General features: G+C 43.8%; 1 protein-coding gene and 1 long non-coding RNA gene across 3 annotated transcripts in view; one reads left to right on the top strand and one right to left on the bottom strand.

Annotated features, from left to right (window-relative positions):
- The window catches only part of VOPP1 (VOPP1 WW domain binding protein), a 72,448-nt gene that overhangs the window by 41,502 nt on the left and 9,062 nt on the right, over positions 1 to 21,884 (top strand). For both annotated transcript variants that reach the window (XM_040548284.1, XM_040548285.1), the window contains exon 2: positions 7,076 to 7,134. In XM_040548284.1, coding sequence (XP_040404218.1) covers positions 7,076 to 7,134 — 59 coding nt within the window. The remainder of the gene's footprint in view (positions 1 to 7,075; positions 7,135 to 21,884) is intronic.
- Positions 3,495 to 20,684, bottom strand: LOC121065440. The gene is made up of 3 exons (XR_005817063.1): positions 20,674 to 20,684; positions 4,667 to 4,678; positions 3,495 to 3,718 (listed from the first exon to the last, which is right to left on the bottom strand). It is a non-coding gene; the product is annotated as an uncharacterized LOC121065440 (long non-coding RNA).

Genomic DNA, 21,884 nt, shown 5'->3' with positions numbered 1-21,884 from the left:
TGCAAAGCATAACTAATGATCTGTATCATACCTTCCGACATTCAGTGAGCAGCTTGCCTACTCTGTCTTCCCCCACACCATGTGCATCTGTATGTATTCCATCTTATGGTGTGATCAAAACCAGTCTTTGGTTAATGTTTCAGTAACTTCTCTTTCTCATTGTTCATACTAGCAGTGGTAGCATTTGCAGTTTCAATCTGTGACAGGAAACACGTTTCCTTTCTTAGAGGAAATCTGAATGAATTTAGAGGCCACAGAAAAGCATGGCTTGCAGTTCACGTTGCTGTAGTCTGTCAGAGAAAACAGGCTACAAGAGAGATGCTGATTTATTTAAAAAGAAAAAAGTTTTGTGGTTTTTCTCTCCAAATATTCAATCTCAAGGAATGTATTCAAGCATCTGGCTAATTCGCATACCATTAGTTCTCTAAAGACTACATATGCACACCCAATTAGACCTGCATCATTTATTTAAAAAAATGAACATACTCTTGTATTTATATTTTATAGCTGTGCCAAATTGTTAAAGGACATAGGAGGAATTTTATAAGCGAAATGTGCAGAGCTGTTCTCCTAGAAAAGTTGAAATCCTCCACAGGGTCATAAGTAAGTTTAGTTTAAAAACCATAAGCACACTTTTTTGTTATTAGTGAATAGGTTCGTGGCTTTTTAAGACATGAACAAACACTTCTAGAAACTCTGAGATAGTCTGGCTTCATACAGGAGCTCTCAGAGTGGGCACCAGCCTTGATGTCTGAGGTCCTATCTCACTAACGTGAGTAATCTTCCCTTTGTTTCTGTTTGTGGACTGGAATTAGTTGCTGCCAGCTGAGGGTTCTTAGCTGCCTTGGGGGTTTGTCTCAAACAACTGCAAGGATGTAATCCTCAAAAGACGGTGAGTATCAGACCCAGTGCTGGTGGCAGACATCCCCTTGTGAGCTCATATGGCTCTCCACTGGCTTAACTAAGCGGCTCAGGGGAATTATTTGGATTTTTGCATGAGATGAATGATCATCATCTGTTTCAGAGAATGTGTGTGGGATGGGGAAAAACTAGTCCATGTCCTAACTAACCTCTTTGTCTCTCTGGTATCTGAGCGCTAAGGAGATGGAGGTCTGTAGAGGCAATGACGGTCTCTTCTTATCAGTGAATTCCCGTGAGGTCTGCTAACTAGCAATGCAGACAGCGGTTAGTAGCCTACTGCTTTGTGTCGGGGTTTACTCCAACAAAGTTGCCCTGGAGAGCGGGAGTTTTAACTGAGCAGAAACTGCAGCACTTGGTCCTCCGTATGTGAATCTGTGGGACATGTAGTATGTGAAATCAAGAGTTGTGTAAAGAATATCAGGAAGATCAGGAACTGTTGTGAGAAAATGCTGACATGAAATGGCTGCTCCACACTGACAGGAGCAACGTCTGCCAGGCTGGGGTCCAGGGTAGGAGCTCAGCCTTCGGCCTGGGAACTGTGCCTGGGAGCCAGGGACGTCCTTGACGTGCAGCTGGACACCTGAGCACCTGAGACATCCTGAAGAGACCATCGAGGAGGAAACAAAAAGAATGTGAGGAAGAACTTATCACTTGGGAAGGTGAAAAAGAGCCTGGGCATGAGGAAATTGGCCCAAGAAAGTGGGAACATGCGTGAGAAATCAAGAGTTGTTTAAAGAATAGCAGGAACATCATCAGCTATTGGCTGTCCAAGGAGGATGGTAGAAGTGAACAGCATCTCTTGGTTACCTGATGTGGTGGTGTCCTATGCCTTCTTAGGTATAAGAGTTATAAATGGTATAAAATGGGCCCGCTTTTTACCCCAAACGGAGCTTCTTTCGTCTGAGAAACTTCCTGTGCTGCTCTGCGGAGAGTGCTCTGTGGAGAGGAGCCCATGCTGGAGCAGTCTGCTCCTGAAGGACTGCACCCTGTGGTACAGCTCCCAGATTGGCAGTTCTCAGCCTGGCAGGCATTTTCTTCTACCCCAGCTTCAGGAGACTTTTTCTATCAGCCTTTTTTCCAGTTAGGGCATAGTCACCTTTATGGCTGCTGCCCTCACCCAGTTACCCAATTCCATGATAATTTCCCATCCCCCAAATGACTTCCAACTGGGTTGCTTTTTAGGATTTATTTTTATTTCTTTAAATGCGGGGCCCAGCCTGGCGGCTCATGTGGTCGCCAGCCACCGGCTCCTCCTGTTGGGCCCTTTGCAGCCACGACGTGTCCCCGGCGTTGGCATTCAGTGGGGACCAGGGCCGTCTGCGCCCATCCTGCTCCCAGTGCCACGAGAAGCTTCGGATGAGCTGCCGTGGCATGGAGGGGCTGCGGTCCCTGCACCTGGGCGAGATGCTGCGGGACCGGTAACTGGAGGGGCTCCGCTGCTGCCACCGCTGCCCCACGTTGCGTTGGGCCCTTCCCCATGGCCGGCGGGCTGAGGCATCACGTCGGGCGGGTGGCACCAGCCTCACGATGGCTGTGATGGGCTGGCGGCAGAGCGGGCAGGTGGCTCTGTGGGCGGCCCAGGGCTGGATGCACTCCCTGCAGAAGGAGTGCCCGCAGGGGTCCAGCCGAGCTGCGTCAGCCAGCGGGCCCAGGCAGATGGTGCAGCTCTCTTCTACAGGGGCCTCCGCTGGCTGCTCCTGGCATGGCGGGCTCATTGTGCCTGCAGCTGCTCTGGTGTGGAGGTGAGTGTCTTCTACAGGACACTGCTCTGATGTCAAGTGGGTGTCAAGCGCCTCTGGTCTTCAGCACCTTCCTCACGGGTCACCAGAAGAACCTCAAAGGCTCACATCCCACCAGGAGCACCTCAATGCCTTGCACCCCACCAGAAGGACCTGGATGCCTTGCCTGCAATGAGAGGGTCCTCAGCATCTCATGTGCCCCCAGAAGGACATCGTCATCTCGTGTCCCAGCAGAAGGACCTGAATGCCTCACCTGCAACCCGAAGCACCTCACCGTCTCTCTCGCCACAGGAAGGACCTTGACGTCTCGCATTCCTTGACACCGCACCTTCCACTAGCAACACCACCTCTGATGTTCCAGCAGTAGGATCTCGAGCTCTCGAGTGCCACCAGCTGGACTCGATGCAGGCTGGATGCTCAGGGTACTTATGGCCAGCTGCATTTTGTGAGGCCGTAGGGTGACAGTGACCCTGTGGTGATGTCACACGGCTCTTGGGGTGCCCCTGACGGCAGCACTTAGGGAATTAATGTGACTGTTGTGAGAAAATGCTGATGTGAAATGGCTGCTCCATGCTGACAGGAGCAATATCTGCCAGGCTGGGGTCCAGGCTGGGAGCTCAGCATCGGCCAAGAATATCAGAACATCAGCAGCTGTTGGTTGTCCAAGGGGGATGGTAGAAACGAACAGCATCTCTTGCTTACCTGAAGTGGTGGTGTCGTCATAGAATCATCGCACAACCACAAAATCACAGAATGGGCAGGGTTGGAAGGCACCTCTGAAGATCATCTAGTCCAGCACCCCTGCCGAGCAGGATCACCTAGAGCACATTGCACAGGATGGCATCCGGGTGGGTTTTGACTATCTCCAGAGAAGGAGACTCCACAACCTCTTTGGGCAACCTGTGCCAGTGCTCCGTCACCCTCGCAGTAAAGAAGTGCCCTCTTATATTCAGCCAGAACCTCCTGTGCTTCAGTTTATGCCCATTGCCTCTCATCCTGTAGCTGGGCTCAACTGAAAAGAGACCAGGTTCATCCTCTTGACACCTTCCCCTCAGATACTTATTTACATTTTGGGACAAGACGCTGGACAGCAGCCCTGCAGAGAGGGATCTGTGTGTTTTTGTTGATAGCAAGTTGAATATGAGCCAGCAGTGTGCCCTGGCAGCCAGGAGGGCCAACTGTATCCTGGGGTGCATCAAGCACGGCATTGCTAGTCGGTCAAGGGAAGCAATTGTCCCACTTCACTCTGCACTGGTCTGGCCTCACCTTGAGTACTGTGTGCAGTTCTGGGCACCACAGTACAAAAAGGAGATGAAACTGTTCAAGAGTGTCCAGAGGAGGGCTGCAAAGATGGTGAAATGCCTAGAGGGGACGATGTATGAGGAGCGGCTGAGGTCACTTGTTTTTTTCAGCCTGGAGAAGAGGAGGCTGAGGGGAGTCCTCATCACGGTTCTCAGCGCTTCCTCATGAGGGGCAGTGAAGGGGCAGGTGCCCATCTATTCTCTCTGGTGACCAGCGATAGGACCGGAGGGAATGAAGACAAGCTGCAACAGGGGAGGTTCAGGCTGGGTATCAGGAAGAGGTTCTTCACTGAGAGGGTTGTTGTGCACTGGAACAGGCTCCCCAGGGACGTAGTCACGGCACCAAGCCTGTCAGAGCTTAAGAAGCATTTGGACTGTGCTCTTGGTCATATGGTCTGAATTTTTGGGAAGACTTGTGCGGTGCCAGGAGTTGGACTCGATGATCCTTGTGGGTCCCTTCCAACTCAGGATGTTCTGTTCTGAAATTCTTTACTCAGAGGGTGGTGAGGCACTGGAACAGGCTGCGCAGAGAAGCTGTGGATGCCCCATCCCTGGAGGTGTTCAAGGCCAGGCTGGATGGGGCTTTGGGCAACCTGGTCTGGTGGGAGGTGTCCCTGCCCAAGGCAGGCGGGTTGGAACTGAGTGATCTTTAAAGTCCCTTCCAACCCAAACCACGATTCTACCAGGGTCTGACATGCTGCTTACATTTGAGGTCTACTTGTTTGTTTGCCTGATTCCTATGTAGGAGAGCTGAACAACTTCACAGCAGTATAAATAACGCATGGATATTAAAGGCAGAATCAGGATTGTTCTAGGACCCAGAACAAAAATAGTCTTTGCACCGGAGAGTTTTTAGTGTATGTGTCTAAGCCCTGTAAGCTGAAGGGAATAGTTATGTGCAAAACTTTCCTAGGCTAAAGCCTTTTTTTGGATAGCAGTAAGCAGATTGGCTGTCTGAAGCAGAAAAGTCAAAATAAATCGAGGCAGAAACAGAATTTTTACAGCTTGGAAGATGTGGGAAGGGAGGAATCTTCCTAGTTCATTTCAGAACTTGCAAAGTGGATTGAAGTATGGGGAGGAGGGTGGCAGAACGAGTACTGAATATAAATGCCTCCTTTACGCTTGTAAAGGGTATGCAGGCTCCACAGGCTCAGAAACATTGCTGGGAAAACATCAATTAAAATGCTTGAGACTGATGAAGGCTTTAAGGATGTTGAGGTAAACAGTGAATCATATTGGTTCAGGAGCAGGAAGAAAAACATTTAGGAGCATACACTCCAAGCTGGACTCTGAAATGAGACTTCCCAAGGGGATGACCTGCAGGCACTGGGGTTTTAGCCAGGGCTTGCTGATTTGCAGCTTTCAAAGGAAAAGAGCCAAAGTATTTTGCCCTGTATCTGCAGTGGACCTGCTGAATTTACAATGGATATATGTTTGCAGAGTGATACCAAGAGAAACTTGCCGTGCTTCTAATTTTAGAGTAAGAGGAAATAGCGTGCTGATGACAAGATTCAGAAGAAAGGTTTCAGAAGTTGGAAGCTTTGGGGGGAGAAGGGGAATAGGGCAAATGTGGAGATTGCTCTCTGAACACCACTTCTTCCAGCAGCAGCTGTGGAGCCCTCCTGCATACATTGCTGTAGTAGCAGCATGGATTTGAGAAGGGAATGAATGAGGAATCTGTTTGTTTCATTTTGTTTTTCCCCAAAGGAAGAAGCTCCAGTTCGTTCAACAGAACCTAAAGCTTGCGTATCTTGAAGACTGGTGTGAGCCCATCTTATGATTAGTGGACAGGCCTGATCACATGCATCAAAAATCTCCTTCTTCCCCCCATCTCCATACTGGTCTTAGCAATTTAATCCATAGCAGTTTGTCTTCATGGGCTGTAATTGATCTGTCTGTGATTTAGCTCATCAGATGCTCATTAAAGAGCTTGCAGCCTTTCTTATTCATGAGGAGTGAGAGTCAGAGATGTAAAAACACTTTGTCTTTGTCTTAGCTGGATTCATTTAGTATTCTGGGATTCAGGGAGGCTAATAAACTTATATGAGCTATTATTTAAAGGTGAGCTGCCAAGTGAGCATGAAGGATGATCCAAGTACTGCTGGTGTGCGAGTGCTCCCTGACCTTGGGTGTCAGGTGTGAGCAGCAGAGAGCTGTTGTTAAAATCCCACAAGATAAAGCTTGCTGCTCTGTGGAGGGTGTCCCAGAACACCCAGTCTGTGTGCAACCAGATAATACAGCTCGTGGTGGAGCTTCTGGAACCACATCTGCAAGGGATACAGCATTTTATGCTAGCGATGTCAGCAGGATGTGCAGAAATATTTTGTATTTTATATGTAGTTTGGGCTTGACATCTGGTTTTGTTTTTTAAGCATCGCTATTGTTCTTCACTGCTGTCTGTACTCGAGCCGTGCCCGTAATGATGTGCGTTTCCCACACTGCCTGCACACACATGCTGAGAGAATGCCTGTCACCATCCTTTAACAAGGATACACTGACAATCTGCAAAAGAGAACAATGCCCCTGGACTGCAGAAAGCAGTTTCCTTTCCCGGATTCTGTAATGAACACTTGAAACATTTCCAAGGTGTAGGAAGACGAGCTGGGATCCTAGCATGGGTTCTCTGTTTTCTTCCTTTCCAAGCCTGGCTCCACACGCAGAGAATTCCACAAAGATGAGTAATTCCCTGCGATTAATGAATTCGCTCTACAGTCATATGCCTCGTGTCGTCAAACCCGGCATGCCTTGGAGGTCTCTTAAGTGACTACAGCCGTGATGGGCTCTTAAGTTCTCCAGATTTTAAGACCGGAGTTTTGCTATGCAATTGGATCCTGTATCTGCACAGAATCTATTAACCATGGTCATGAACTGTGGTAACCCTTGGGGCCCTGTAGACAAAGCCTGGTGTGAAGGATCTGAATCCTAACAGGGCATGTTGCAGTTCCAATTAACTGAGTTCCCAGTTTTTGTGTGTGCTAGGATTGTGAAGCCTTTGAGAAAAGACACCTTTTCTAATTGCTCAAAGTTACGGTATTTATAAGCACTCAGTGGTTGCGTTTAGAATTTCACGTTGTCCTATGTAAATATTAATAATATATATTTCTTTCTTTGCAGTGTACGGAGGCCAAAAAGCATTGCTGGTACTTTGAAGGATTATATCCTACATATTATATGTAAGTAGTCATTACTTTGCTGTTTGTGTTTTCTAGCGAGCAAGAGATAAGTAGATTCTTTTGTCTCTTAAAATGTTATTCTGTCATTAATGATATTTCTTCCATAATTTCTTTGAGACCTTTTTTGTGTCTAACTTAAAAAGCGATGATGTAAGAAACTTTCTTTCCCCACCTTCCCTATGTATTGTCATATATTTTTCCCTTCCCCCCTATTAAAAAAAAAAAAAAAGTAGAGACTCATTTCCCCAGACGACCTTTCCAGTTGAAAACAAAATGTTGGATCTTAAACAGGTCTTATTTCAGGATGATGAAAGGAAATGTAAGTAGAGCTGTGCGAGGACAGTTCTCCCTTTGTTTTGAACAAGGGCAGGTAAGCAGGCAGAATACCAAGAATGCTTTGAAAATAACTTTGTCCCTGTGGTAATACTGTTGTTTAATTTAGGGACTTGAGAAGATTTGTTATCCGTGGCATAACTGTCCTTTTGATGAGTGGCATCTACATTCACATCAGGCTTGGATGTGAACCAAATGTCAATGAACTGTAGGTGCATGATTGAAGATCTTTCTGAATCGCAGTTTTCTGTTTTAAATTGCCCACAGCGACAATAAAAACGTGGAGGAAATGTGTGGGTGGGAGGTATTGTTCCTGTGGATTTGGGGGTAGGAAGGAGATAAATGCACTAGGCTTTGCCTCTGGGTTATATAACTTTACAAATGCAAACACCTTTTAAACCTAAGTTGGAAAAAAAAAGGGGGTGGAGGATTAGGTAGCAGCAACAGGTCATTGCTCCCTGAGCAAACTTTTCCTTGCTTCAGGGTAGGAAATTACTGCAATCCTGATGCTCCCCAGGAACCTTCCTCACTTTTCTTCTCCACTTTGTTTGCCAGAAGCAGGAGAGAAATGCTAGAGACAAAAAGCAGCCAGGAAGTCAGGCAAGAAACAAAGCTCACTGAAAGAATGAAACTCTGTGTGGTTTAGTCATCTGTGATCTTGAATATTAACTGGTTAGGAAGTGTTTGGGCCTAGAATTTACTGTCTTTTTTTTTTCAGGTGACTGAAATGTTGAGAGTTACTCATAAATGGTTGGCCAGAACAGATAGGTGAATTTCAATGAGTTAATTTTCTTTGCATACTAATAACAGCAGGACGTTGGTTCCACCTACATTTTATTTTGTTGCAATGTGGGAAAGAAGCTGGGGTGTTATGAACCCCCCCCCCCCGCCCCGTACCTTGACATTCAGGAGTATGTTATTCATCATCACCTTGGCGTTCTGCTTACGTTTCTGCCCGCATGTTTTTGCAGACAATGTTTGTCTTCCTTGTTAATGCAAAGGGGTAGCTGCTTGGATACTGGGTGTTAGCTCAGGCTCTTCATGCCACAGGTGCACACAGACCGAGTCCTGTGAAAGCGGGGAGTACAAAGGGGAGGCTTGCTATCTGCAATAGATCTAATGCACACAAGGTTGCTTTTTAATTGGTTTTCATTTGGTAACTCGTTTACTGTTTTCTTTGTGTGCTGAAATGGATTCTCTTGCAGAAAAGCATTGTGTTTATTTTCCAGTTCATCAAAGAGGTTAATTGGAATCGCACACGTCTTTGCACATTGGAAGGAAGAAAGTTGTGAATAAAACTGAGAACTGGGAGAGGGGCTGTGGTGTTGGAGGGTGGTTGTTAAAAAGAATTGCTTTGTTTAGAGATTTTTATTTGATGTGATTTATAATGTGGAGGGAAATCTGTTGGCTATGTCAGGTCAATCAGAACACTGCTACTCATAATTGTGTTTGTTGTGGTAGTTGCTACAGCACCCTATTATCTGAGATGTCGCATAAATGCGTGGTAATTGCCAGTCTGCTGGACAATGCAAATAAATGGAAGAAGGAAGAGGAAGGGGGTGGGATGTGTGTGCTCAGTGATTATTGTGATGGTGATGAGCGTTGTATTGATGCCGTTGTTACTATTGTGATTATGAATTTAAGTGGGGAAGAAGAAACACTAAAGAAAAGCAATAAGGGTTTGGGGATGATAAAGCTCAGAGGGTAGATGAGGTTGACAAGTGAAGAAATGTGGAAGGGAGGGGAGAGTCTATTTGGGTGAAGTTTTAAAGGGGGGAAGAGGCATGCTCCAAAAGTATAGGAAAGTCATTAATCTCTGCAATGCCCGGAGTTTCCTGCTTTGTTACTTTTGCAATTTCATATCGTATTGGATAGGATCGCTCACTGCTTCCTAGTTGTGCTGCCTTTCAACACTTGCATGGCAAAAGAGATGCACAACAGCAATCTTGGTATTTTAGGGTGAAATCCTGTTGCTTTGGCATTTCTTTGACCGTTCATGGAGTTAATTCAATTTGCTAGTCCCACAGAAAGTAGATCGTTTTAGCAGATTAAAGTCAGTGTTGAATCAGCTTGGTACGGTTTCTGGCGAATGCTGGTGAAATGGGAAGGAAGGAGGGAGCATTATGCATATTGTGGGGGAGGATACATGAAAAGGATCTCCTCCATTAGCATATGGTGGTTAGATGTTAAATCATCTAAAGCTCATACATCTAATATGTAACTGCATCTTGAGTGTTTCCTCTGTGCAAATCTAGATCTGGAATGTGCTGTAGTGAGGTGGGTTTTATTTTATCTTATGGACTGCTGCTCCAGAAAATGATAAGAAGCAGATATATTTAGTCACTCAGGTTCATAATAGATTCCATTCCATTTTATCTCTGGTTTTGTAACAGAAGTTTTTTCCACCCAGTTAACATATGTAGTCTGTCCTTCGGTCTCTAGACTATCTTGGGAGACTTATGACACCCAACAGTGCAGTCCTTAATGATTTCCCTGTGATTTCAGTCCCGTGCTGACAGTATGTCATGTCTCTCTTGGAGACACTTTGTATTCGAACGAATAGATTAGCTTGTCAGCTCAGAAATAGGAAGTCCTGTGTTGGTTCAGAGTTATCCTGTGGTACCCTCGGAGTAAGGCCTCCCAGGACTGGCATGTCAGTGTGCCATATCTCTTCTGGGGAGGCATTTCTTCCTAGAAGGCGCCTCTTTTCTTAAAATTGCGCAAAGTAACAGAAATCCGAGGTGACCTATCATATGAAATGGTTGTGAACTTTTGATAAAAGTTAAGTGGCAGAATAGCTGAGATAATCTTCCCTGTAAAGCCTCTACTTCAGCTATCCAAAGCCAGAGATAAGGTTGTGTCTGCTAAGCAAAAGGAGCGTGATAAGAAATCAGAGTGCCAAAATAAGTGTCCTGGACAGACAGCTAGATTGGGGACAAAATTTGCAGTGATACAACTGTCTTTTTTGTAACTGGAGTGTTTGGTTTCTATATAATTTTTGTTGTTTTTTTGATTCAGCTTGTCTTCTACTGTATTTTGAAAAGAAAACGCTGTTACAAGTGTTGCTCAAAACCTCCTTAAAATGTGTTGGTTATATTTTCTGTACTTAAAGCTCAGGCAGAGGTGGAAGTCTCTATTATAGAAATGATCATATCTCTCTAAGTAGCTAATGGTATTGATATTTTTTTAATATTTTTCCAGTGGCCATAATTGTTGTAGCCTTCATAAATGAGCGATAAGCTCTAGTTTAATGTTTTTTTGTTGGTGGTTTTTTTTTTCCAGATAGATTTCTATTTCTTCAGGCAATTATGGGGAGTTATGAGGATAACTTTCCAAAGTTTTCTAACGCTGCTGTGTGAATGTGTTAACTTAAGGTATAGCTTATTTCAGGCTGGAAGTCTTCATGAAAGCTTGCCAGGATTTTTAGAGACATACTGCAGCTTGGCTGTTGATACAGAGAATTTCTAAGAGAACTCTTAATTTACTTCTTTAACCTAACCAACTAGTTGTCTGAGTCATGAGATATTGTCTGTTGGTTACTTCTCTCTTGCTTCAGCAAAATATTTATTTCTGTGGTCAGGAAAAATAAGTAAACACAAATTAAACTGGGAAGGGAATTAGTCATTGAATTCTAATTTTTGTCCTTTGGAAAAGAAGACAGTCAAATTATCCATGACTGTGCTGAAAGAATTAGATCCTACTTCTTGTTTGAATGCACAAAAAGCAGTTCAAAATCGAAGCTGCTGGAACAGGCTTGTCTCTGATTCTCCACAAGGATCATCATCCTACCCTCACTTAAACTAGCTCAGTCTTGTTCTAGATGTAGTTGAAGTGCTGACAGTTGGCAGAGGAGACAGTCGAGATACTTCTCCGACTTGACACAGCGAATGATGACACAGAACACAGCACAGTGAATGCATTAGATTGCGGAACCTCCTCCTCTGGATACAGATGCCAGCAGCACTGAAGATACTCTAATTGTGTTTTTTTTCTCACTTGTTGATTGGGAATGAATAGCGGAGGGAAGGCTGCCTTACATTCACTGATGAGGAGTAGTTTGATTAGAATAATTATGAATGTATATCTTATTGCAGGTTGAAGTATGCTCCAGGTATGACTGACCAATCCCACAGGACTTTTCTGTTTATTTTTCCTCCTGTTGTTAGCTACCATCACATCTAATGAAGTGATAAAATCCAGATGCTAGAACCTGCATGTTTCTAATCCTTTCCTTTCTAGACGCTGTGGCATATTTATAAAGCAGCACAAATGTTTTTGAGTGTGAGTGGTAAGCACATGTTCAGGGAAATGGAAATACAGCAGGTTAGTGAAGTAGTCACCCACAGTAAGGGGGATTGGCTGATTTAAAGGGAGAAAAGAATTTTGATGTTATCCAATATTGAGTTAGCATTATTTCAGATCATCCTGATGAATTATTATGTGCTGAAGTTTTTAATGATGTGATATTCTAAGAGAAGTAGTGAGGAGAGTAACTCTTACTAGAGAATTGGAGAGTAATTCAGATGGGAAGGGCTCTCAGGAGATCTCCAGTCCAACCTCAGAAATAGGGTCAGCCATGAGGCCAGACTAGGTTGCCCTGGGCTTTATCTGGTTGGGTCTTGGGAAAACCTCCAAGGAAAAAGAGAGCACAGCCTCTCTGGGCAGTACAGTCTGTTGCCTGTCTGTCTTCATTGTGAATAAGTGTGTTTCTTTTGTGTGTTTCCCACATATTAAGTCAGACCCTCCTTTGGATACATTCGTCTGTTGTTGTCCCACCCTTCACCACCAGGAAGAGCCTGACACCATCTTCTCAGTAACCCCCTCCTGAGTACTGGCAGGCTGCCCTTGGGTTCCTCTGAAGTTGTTTCTTCCCTAGGCTCAACAAGCTCAAGTCCCTCAACCTCTCTGCATGGGGCAAGTGCTCCAGCCTCTGAGTATCTTTATATACCCCTCTGATGAGCTTGCTGCAGTTTATCAGTGTTATTCTTCTTACTGGGGCGTTGCAAAACAGACTAGTGTTTTAGATGTGGTCTAAAGAGTGCTCAGTGAAGGGTGATAGTTACTTTGCTTGATCTCACTAGGCTTCTGTTGGCCTTTACTGCTGCTGTGGCACACTGCTGTCTTGTGTTTAGCTTGCTATGTGCCATGATCCCCTAGGGCCTTTCCAGTAGATCTGCTCCACGACCTGCAGGATGTTCATCCTTTCCACAGGCAAGGCTTTTGTGTTTGTTTTTGTTCATTTTTATGAGGTTCCTGTCAAGTCATTCCTCCAGTCAGTCCTGGTCTTTGAGTGGCAGCCCTGCCCTTGAGCTCATTGACTGATCCTCCACAAGTTTGGTGTCATCTTGTGGACTTGGTGAGAGTACCATATCACCAATTAGTTACACGCTTGTCAACAGAACAAGTCCAGGCCTCTGTGCTACCATCAGGGGTTACTTCATCTTCTCCAGGGGGAGTGGGACCCATAGAACACTGTTCTCTGAAGTGTAGAAGGCCTTGCTAAGGTCAAAGTAAGTGACATCTGCTCTCTGGCTTGTCTACAGATACCATTGTTTTACCCTAGAAGGCCTTCAGGCAAGTCAGGTGTAATTTACCCTTGGTAAATTTACCTATGCCAACTGTTTTCAGTCACTTTATTCTCCTTCCTATGCCCAAAAACATGTATCAGGAGGACTCAGTCCTTTTTTTTTTTAATTTATTTTTTTGCCAGCAGCTGAAATGAGTCTGACTGGCTTACAGTCCTCCAGATCATACTTCTGACCTGTTTTGAAGATGGGTGCAAATTTATGTTTTTCCAGTGGCAGGGGATCTCCCCCAGTATCCATGACTTCTCACAGATGCTGAAAAGTGCCGTCGCTATATGACATTGGCCAACTCTCCCTCTGCCTTTGGGTGAAGCTCATCTGGTGCTATGGACTTGTATACCTTTGTAAGCAATCTGTGACTTGATCCCCATCTACCTCTGGTAATTCCATCACCTTCTCCAAGATTACCTGTAAGCACAGAGGCCTGGGAGATACTGCCAGTGAGCAGTGAGGCAAAGAAAGTGTTGAGTACCCCAGCCTGTCTGTGTCTGCTGTCATGAAATTGCTCAGCCCACTCAGTGGAAGGTCTGCATTTCCTTTTTTTTTTTTTTCTTACACTGTTAGTGTAGGAATAGCAGCTCTTCTTGCTGCTCTTGGTGTCCTCTGCAAGTATCAGTTTTAGGTGAGGCTTGGCTTTCCAAATGTCATCTCTACTTGCGCATGTGATGTTTTCTAAACTCCTCCTTCGGAGCCTGTACCTGGTTCCACCTCTTGAATACAGACTTTTTGCATTGGATGAGCTTCGTCATGTGTTTCCTGTGTAAGTATGTTTTGGCTGGTCACTGGTGTGCTATTACAAGGAAGACCTCCAGAAAAGAACATGGAAACTTTCTTCAGAAGAAAATGCTACCATTGCTGCTGACAAAAAAAAGTGAAGAACAGAAGGGGAATGTCATCTTGTAACCGCTTCTAATTCTTGTTACATGATGCAGGACCTGAATTCATGTTAAAAGCCTGTGCAGATGGAAGTACAGTATTTTTAGGCTAATATGTTGCTGCCATGGAAGGTAGTTTACTGCATATAGCTTACAGCTGCACATGTACACAATTATGTTAACTATTTAATTTTTCAGTTTGAATTAGTTTAAGAACCTTATAAATCTTAAAAAATGAATGCTTTGAACATAAATAATCCTAGCAAACATATGTTCTGCAGTGTACAGGAACAGTCCATTCTTTTTCATATTTTAGAGAAGAATGCTGATTGTATTTTTTTTCTGTGGCTTTTGAAATAAATTTCTTGTGTATTTCCACATAATTCTTTGTTTGCTGATTAAATTTTGTTGTATTTATCACATTATCACAGTCATATTCATTTGGGTTTTGAATGTAAGCCCTTATTCGCTTGGTAGCCAGTCTATAACAACAGTTCTGCATTACCAAGAACCTGAAAAATGTTCCAGGTGCAAACAATAGACAAGATCTCTCTCACCCTTACTCTGAGAGCTCAGGAAGCAGTTCTTCTGTCAAAGTGTGTACAGGAGGCTGAGGAAAAACCCACCATCTAGACAGGGGCTGTTGCATTATGGGTGTTACTTTCTGTGCTCCGCATCCTGTTATGTTTACTGCTTTTAATTAAGTTGGCTTTCCTGATGATACACTTAGCTTTCCAGTTGCAATTACAGCTGCATGAAATGTCAGCAGGTGTGTGCTTAGGGCAGTAATCTAGCTGTTGATTTATTCTTCCATTTGATTTGAAAGCAGCATGGGAGGGAGAGGGGACGCAGCGTAGCAGTTTTTGCACGATTCCAGGCATCTCAAATGGCTGGCACAGTAAAGAAACAGACCTGGATTTGGGCCAGGGCTACCAATTTAGCAGCTACAGGAAGGGGCCTGTTTGTATACTTAGTTCAACTCAGGAATGAAAGCGCACGGGTTGTCTGTTGAAGGAGGGCAGCAGGAACTATCAGACCATCTGTATATAAAGGCAACAAAACCCCACCACCATTGTTCAGCCCTATGTGGTCTTAAACAGTAATGATACAAAACATCACAGCTAGCTTCAGTTGTCCATGTCCTTACTTAAAATAAGGTGCTGGATTCCCTTGATGTTGACAAATCTGTGGATGTTGCAGTCCTGAGCACCGTAATCACCCACCTACTAGAAGCCTTGAATCTTTGTTGATGGATCAGTTGTCCTGTGCACAACCTGGGGTGAGTCAGGCTATCAAATTTACAAAAAGGATAGCTTGTAAGAGTGATTCCTGGTGAGGGGTGAAGAATTTAATATCACTGCCTTCGCAGGCAGTCAAGCAGGTGACTGACCAAATTTGAGATTTGAAGCTCTGGTCTCATCTCACTCAGAGTTGGAGGTTTACCAGGTGTAGGCAGCTTAGTCTGAGGGGAAAAAAAAGAGAGGAAGGAGGGAAAGGAGGCAGTCTGTCTCTTTGAAGTACTCCTCTGGGAGATGTGGGGTCTGAAATCAGACTCTGCCTTAGGTGGAGCAGGAAATGCAGTCCTACTCCCTTTTACTTCCACAGCTGTGAGTGAGCCTCAGTGTTTCCAGTTGGAGATGTTTGGCTTGAAATGTTCATCAGAGCACTAACTCTTTCATGTCCCAGGAAGAACCCTAATGCAAGGGGGAGAGGCAATTTCTTCTGGCTTCCTGTCAGAGGGACAGGAAGGCTGGTAGGTGGTTTGAGCTCCAGTGAACTGCATCAGGGAGCACTGGACCCTAAAGCCATCTTGAAGTTTCTAATCCTTTCTGGACAGGGAGACCTTGAATGAAAATTTTGAAAGACTTGCTAGCACCTAACTGTTGGCCATTAGTACCTACTGGATTCCTGGACACCCATTGCCCCCTGCTAGCAGATTGCTCGTAATCTCCTGAAGCAGATAAGGAATTAGATGTAGTAGGACTACTTGCCCACTGGGAGAAGTTTGAGATATGAAGCACTAATAGTGTGTTTAATATGGGGCCTGATGATTAACTATGAGACCTTCTGGTTCCTGCTGGTATGAGAAATTTACATGTCCAACTTCAGATAATTAAGAACTGTCATGGTACAGTTTATCTATGTTTTCATTTTGCTAGAACCTTAAATTAGGCCTTTTTTCAGCTGAAGAAAAGCCTGCAGCCTTGTTAAAACATGGGTATTTGAGGTGCTGTATACTGCCACTGATGGATAAAGCCCAAAGCCACAGTAGGAGCAGAGAAAATGTCTAAATGTGTGTGTGTGGGCCAGAAAGCCAGGAGATATGCAACCTTTACAGACAACAAAGAGAATCCCTCTGCAGAGTGGCTTTCCTCTTGGGGTCTAAGAGGAGAGAGCTGAGGATATGGCAAGCCATTGGGTAGCAGAAGGTTTGTGGTGTGGCTGGTTTGATAGGAGCAGCTGAGCAAATACTTCTCAGCTCATAAGAAGTAGGGAAGGTTTTACTGTATTCTGCTGAGTTCTTGAACAGAGGTAGTGTTTTATAAGCTCTTCACCTAAAGAAGTGTGAAATAATTCATTTTTCGTCTGCTGCCTGCTCTTATTTTTCATCTTTGTGTGAAAGACAGGGGTCAAGTATCTTGTCTCATTGTGGGAGATTTTAATTGTCCCAAAGCAGACAGAAATCTAATCTGAGCAAATATCAGTTCTGTCTCTCTTATTTCTACTCAGTAAAAAAAAAATTACCTGAAAGCCCCTTTCCTGCTTTTGACCTTCTTTTTGCCTTACATTTTAACTAGTTAAGAGCTGGGTGATTTCAGGTACCTGGTAACTCTATCTCGAGTGCTCCCCTGGTTACCAGCAGCAGTCTTTTACATCCAAGTACAGACATTCCACTGAGGTCCCAGCTGCATTTCATCTATGAAGCAGTTATATTCCTTATAATTATATTAGCCAAAATTAGACCTACATATTAAAATACGCTGTTCTTACATGCACTGAGAGATCACCTTTGCTATGTATAAGAAGAGAAACACAAGAGTGACTTACCCAACCAAAGCCAATGGCTGACAGGTAACCAGATTGTTGCACATAACTACTGAACCAGTGATTTTCAATCTGTTTCAATTTCTTGGGCCCTAAATTTTATCTGGAGAGGTGCATGCCTTTGCATAGCAAATGTAGGTGTGGTTGCAGTAGGCTTGCTTCTGTGGTTTACTGTGATCCCTTGGAGAGTTTTGGTTCTCCTCAACATTAGCCACAAGTAGTAAGATAAAGACCTTTTTAATAGATCACTCCTAGTCAAAGGTATCTTATTTGTAGTGTGTGTGCATGTAAGCATGCTCAACATGGATGGTTTTGGGTGCTGAGAACCTGTGACTACAGGTAACCATGATGAGGTTGTCTCCTTCCTTAAAATTAGCCAAATTAAAATTGTGCCAGGGAGACACAACCAGCTCTAAGACTGAGGCTGGAAAGCAGATGTTGCCTGTCACTTCACTTTAACAGCCAAAGACTTTGCACTTGTTGCTGTTCCTCAAGCATTTAAGTGGATGACAGTGGAGGGATATGGCATTCATGTTGTAGCATTTTTCTGGAGAGAGATTAAACCACTTTGGGACTTGCTGCTGAAAAATTACTTAGGTGAGACACCTGAATTGGACTCTGTGTTTTCAGGAGCGTACTCAATGATTTCCATGCTCAGTGGGCTGCTATAGCAAAAATGGATTCCTTGAGACAACCTCTCCACCATACGTGTAATGTTAAGCTCCTTCACTTGTCTGGTGGTTTCCCCCATGTCTTTAGTCAGTAACCTGGGTCTTTATTTCCATAGTTGTACAGGCAGCGGCTTTGTTTTGAAAACTACTTTTTCTTGAAAAACAGAAACGCGCATGCAAAATGGCTGTAAATTAATTGATCAGTGGTGAAATGAACTTGGTACAAAAATAATTCCCTTTCTTCCAGTTATATTGGTATTCCAGTATAACTTCCAGTACGCCATATGCTTGGTGAAGTATACTGGATTCCAATATGCTTCTTGTTGATTCTCTTCCTCGTTCCTCTTCCTTAAGGTCTAATTCTGATTTTTTTGTGGCAGGGTATTGCTCTTGAGCTTAGTGGCATTGCTCCTCATTCATGGCACAAGCAAGCCCTCTAAGTTTCATCAGGATTGTCTTTGCTGATCATTGTGTGATGTTTGCCTGCTTTGTTTTTTCTTTTTTGTTTCGTGGCTTGGTGTTTGTTTTTTGTTTGTTTGTTTTTTCTCTGTTCAGCATCACAGCATCCTGGCATCTGAGTTTCAAGCAGATTAAATATCCTAAAAAAAAAAAATTATAAAAGCACACAACTTTTTTTTTTCTTTTTGTCCTTGAACAAATAAATACGTATGCATACTTCAGCTGTCTGCCTTCATCTGTTTAACAGTAGCAGACCTGACTTGAAGGCCCAGCATCGGCTCTGCATGGAGGTGCCCCAGTCTCAGTGGCTTATCCCTTTCAGTTCTTACCAACACTTGTGGATCTCCTTCTGGTGATTTGCCTGTGCCAGTATTAAGACCACAGCTGGGACTTTCTTAGCTTCATCTAATGCTACTAGACATTTCCCACAAATCTTTCTCTTCTGTTCTTAATTTCAGTCTCCTGCTACGCCCTCTGTTACTTATATTTAACTCTTGGTTCTGCCAAGGGGTCATAAACGATGCAGCAATCATTTAACTTATCACTGGCATGCAGCCTTTTTTGGTATCACAGTCAGGCTTGTCTACAGGACGCAAGTTAGAAATCACACAATTTACTGTATGTAAAGGACTTTTGGTTGTGGATTTTTCGTGGTTTTCTTTCACCCTTCCTTCCTCTGTCCCTGTGTCTAGAGCAGGCTTTCTGCCACCACATGTGGATTAACAATTTGTGTTTTGTTTTATGCTTCTAAAAGACATTGCTAGTCAAACATCTTCAATGTTAAATCAGATTTTGGCACATATGATACAAACAGTTTAGAGAGGAAAACTAGGAACATTACAGCTTGCGTTTCAAAGGGATGGTGTTGATGGGGAATAAGTTAGACCACTGTGACCATACGGTCTTCTAAAGACTGTAATCCTTGTTTACCTCTTTAATTTCTCCAGTTTTCATCAAGTGCTGATCAGGGAATTACTTTTAGATGCAGTTCTTTCCTGCAGCAGCTCTGCTAAGAAGGGACTTGTTTGGTTATGTACGTGCACGTATACATGGAAAAATAGCTTCTGGACTGTTAAATCTAGCAGTTGTTATCTGCAGAACACATGCAAGTACAGGGTTTGTTTTTGGGGCTTGGGTCATACTCTGTACCCTTCATGTGAAACTTCTTGCTTTGCTTGTCCATTAAGGAATGAAATTCGGCTTCATGATTTAAGTGAAAACACATGTAAAAAGGTTGTTGCTGTGATCTTACAGAGTGTAACTTTGATCCCTGACACAGCAGTTCCTTGGTGTGCTAGTAATGCACGTAGTTAGATGTGGAGATGCATTCATTTCACTTCACTGAATTATGAATGAAAAGATGTACCTTCTAAATCATAAATTACGTTGCGGGCAGTTTCTAAAAGAGAGAAGATATGCTTGGTGAAGTTGCAGATTAGCAAAGCAACTAGTGGATCATGTCTTATCCTACATAATGGATTAAATTTTGATCTATGATGCAGGCATCGCCCTGGGGAAATGCAGATCTTGGATCATTGTTTATGTGTGAAAGAGGGAAATTGGCTTTAGAATAGTCTTCTGTAGGGGATGAACTCAGTCCAGTTTAGATTGGTTGTATAGCTCATTCCTCAAGAATGCAATTCTGTAATAACTGATGTGTCCGATTTAAGGAAGACAGAACCAAACGTGACAAATGTTTTTTTTTTTAATTCCAAGCAACTCTGTTTGTTTGTTTGTTTTCGAGTAAAATTGCCCCAAAGCAAAATTTTAATCCAGCATGAGAGGCGGACATACGTTCCAGGGGGCTATAACTGTTGGGATTTCTGTGTGGAAGGTATACCAGCACTAGGCACAACCAGTCCTTCCCTGTTAAGCACAGCCAATGCACAAGGGTAATTTAAAGGACATGCATATCAATTCAATAAATATATGTGTGTGTGCTTCATTGTTTTTTTTCTGAACCGAAGTCTTAATTCTGCTGGGATTTGCTGTCAGGCAGTAAGAGATAGTACATCAAAGATTGATTATGCTTAAGCTTGTTTGTTGCTCCATTAATAAGCTGATTTTATTGTCGTCTTTTGCCTGCAAATAATAATGGCTTTTATAAGTAAGTTAATTTTGTTGTAATTAGGATCAATGTTGGCAGAAGTTGTGTTGTTTTTTCGTAGTACATTGAACGAAGAACAAAAGACGAGCAGAGCTTTCGAACAGTGCCCAAGCAGTGGTAGCAGCAAATGGCTGCTTGTTCTGCCAGTCTGAGCAGCTGCTACCAACTGGTGGAAAATACGAACAGCCAGCACATTGTGATCGTGGTACCATCCGTGATTCTGAACTCCTACATACCTGTGTTCATACTCACAGACACAAAATCAAGCACTTGCTTGCTGTTATAGGTAAAAAGTGAGTGTTACTTGTGTCAGATCTCAAAGAGATTTCCCTTGAGTCATGACACTGGTTTAGCTTCACAGATCAACCCAGTAAACACAATGCTTAGCCTTGGATGAGTTGCCTTGGAAAGCGTATTGGCTATTATAAAATGGGTTTACTCTAAACACAGCCATAGGGAGAGACTCCTCAGTCTTTTGCATCTCATTTTCAACCATTTGAAAATGCAGTCATCTGTGTAGGAGACAAAACTCCTTTTTGATGGCCTGTTTGTTTGCCATTCAGTGGTCTCAAGAGCTTCATAAACATTCAGCAGTTGAGCCTTTCTGCTTTCCAGCTGGTACTTTTGTCTTCTTTTGCAGGAAGAAAATTGAAGCTACTGACACTTTAAAAATGGTGCTGACTTGTAGCCTAGATAATTTAGAGATTAAAAGTAAAAAGTCAATTCAGGTACTGCACTCATCACACAGATGCTATTTTTAATATTCATTGTTGGAACGACCATAATTACAGATTTTTAAAATAGCCTTTTCCCATCCCTTCTTGTTCTAGAGAAAACAGATACAAAATAAGCAAGGTGGGGGGGGGGGGGGGGGAGGAGTATGTCTCATCTCCCAGACTCTGGATTTTAGCTAGAGTCTAATAAAAGCAAAGCTCCTGGGGCTTGGCTTGATCAGGAAAATTATTTAGGGGCTTTCAAGTTAGACAGAAGAGCATCCGCTCCCTGTCCCGTGAGGTGCTGTGGTGAGGTGTGCGTGTGGAGGCCAAGGTGCAGAGCGCCCACAGCCCCCAAACCCTTCAATTTTGGGGCCTCAGTTGCTTGAGGAAGGGCTACAAGAGGGCAGTCCCCTGGTGATTCTGGGTGCTTGTTCCCTGTCTTTCACAGATCGGAGCATAGCTCACTCTTTCGAAATGCGGAGCGGCAAGAATCTGTGAGAAGTGTTTTTGTATGCTAGCACAGTTGTCCCACACAGTAGACCTCCAGCTCCATCCTTCTGGATGGATTTACAGGCCGTTTCCTCTGCTTTTCTGGCCCAAAGAGCCTTAAAAGTCCTTGCTGTGCAGCATCAGCAAAAGGGCAAGCGCTCATTGGTGTGGATTAACAGCTGTTAATGTGTTTAAGAGCATCAGGGTTACTGTCACTGTTTTTTTAGCAGAAGGCAGAGGCTGCTCCGCCATTTTGTAAGTGGCCCGATCCTGTCAGTGCATTTAAGGCTTGTCTTTAAAGCTCCCATTGGGTCGATCTGCATGGGGAGCATGGAGGAATGCTTTATTTCTTGGCCCCAGTCAGGCTCAAAGTTAATGTTGGCTTGCAAAGTCCTGTTGGTAGTTTTCTGATATCTGGTAGTTTTCAGTATGAGCAGTTGTTAGGGTCATGGTGAGCTTTGAAAAAGAGA

The sequence above is a fragment of the Cygnus olor genome, chromosome 2 (genome assembly GCF_009769625.2).
Source record: "Cygnus olor isolate bCygOlo1 chromosome 2, bCygOlo1.pri.v2, whole genome shotgun sequence".
NCBI lineage: Eukaryota > Metazoa > Chordata > Aves > Anseriformes > Anatidae > Cygnus > Cygnus olor.
This window is presented reverse-complemented; position numbering and strand designations above follow the sequence as displayed.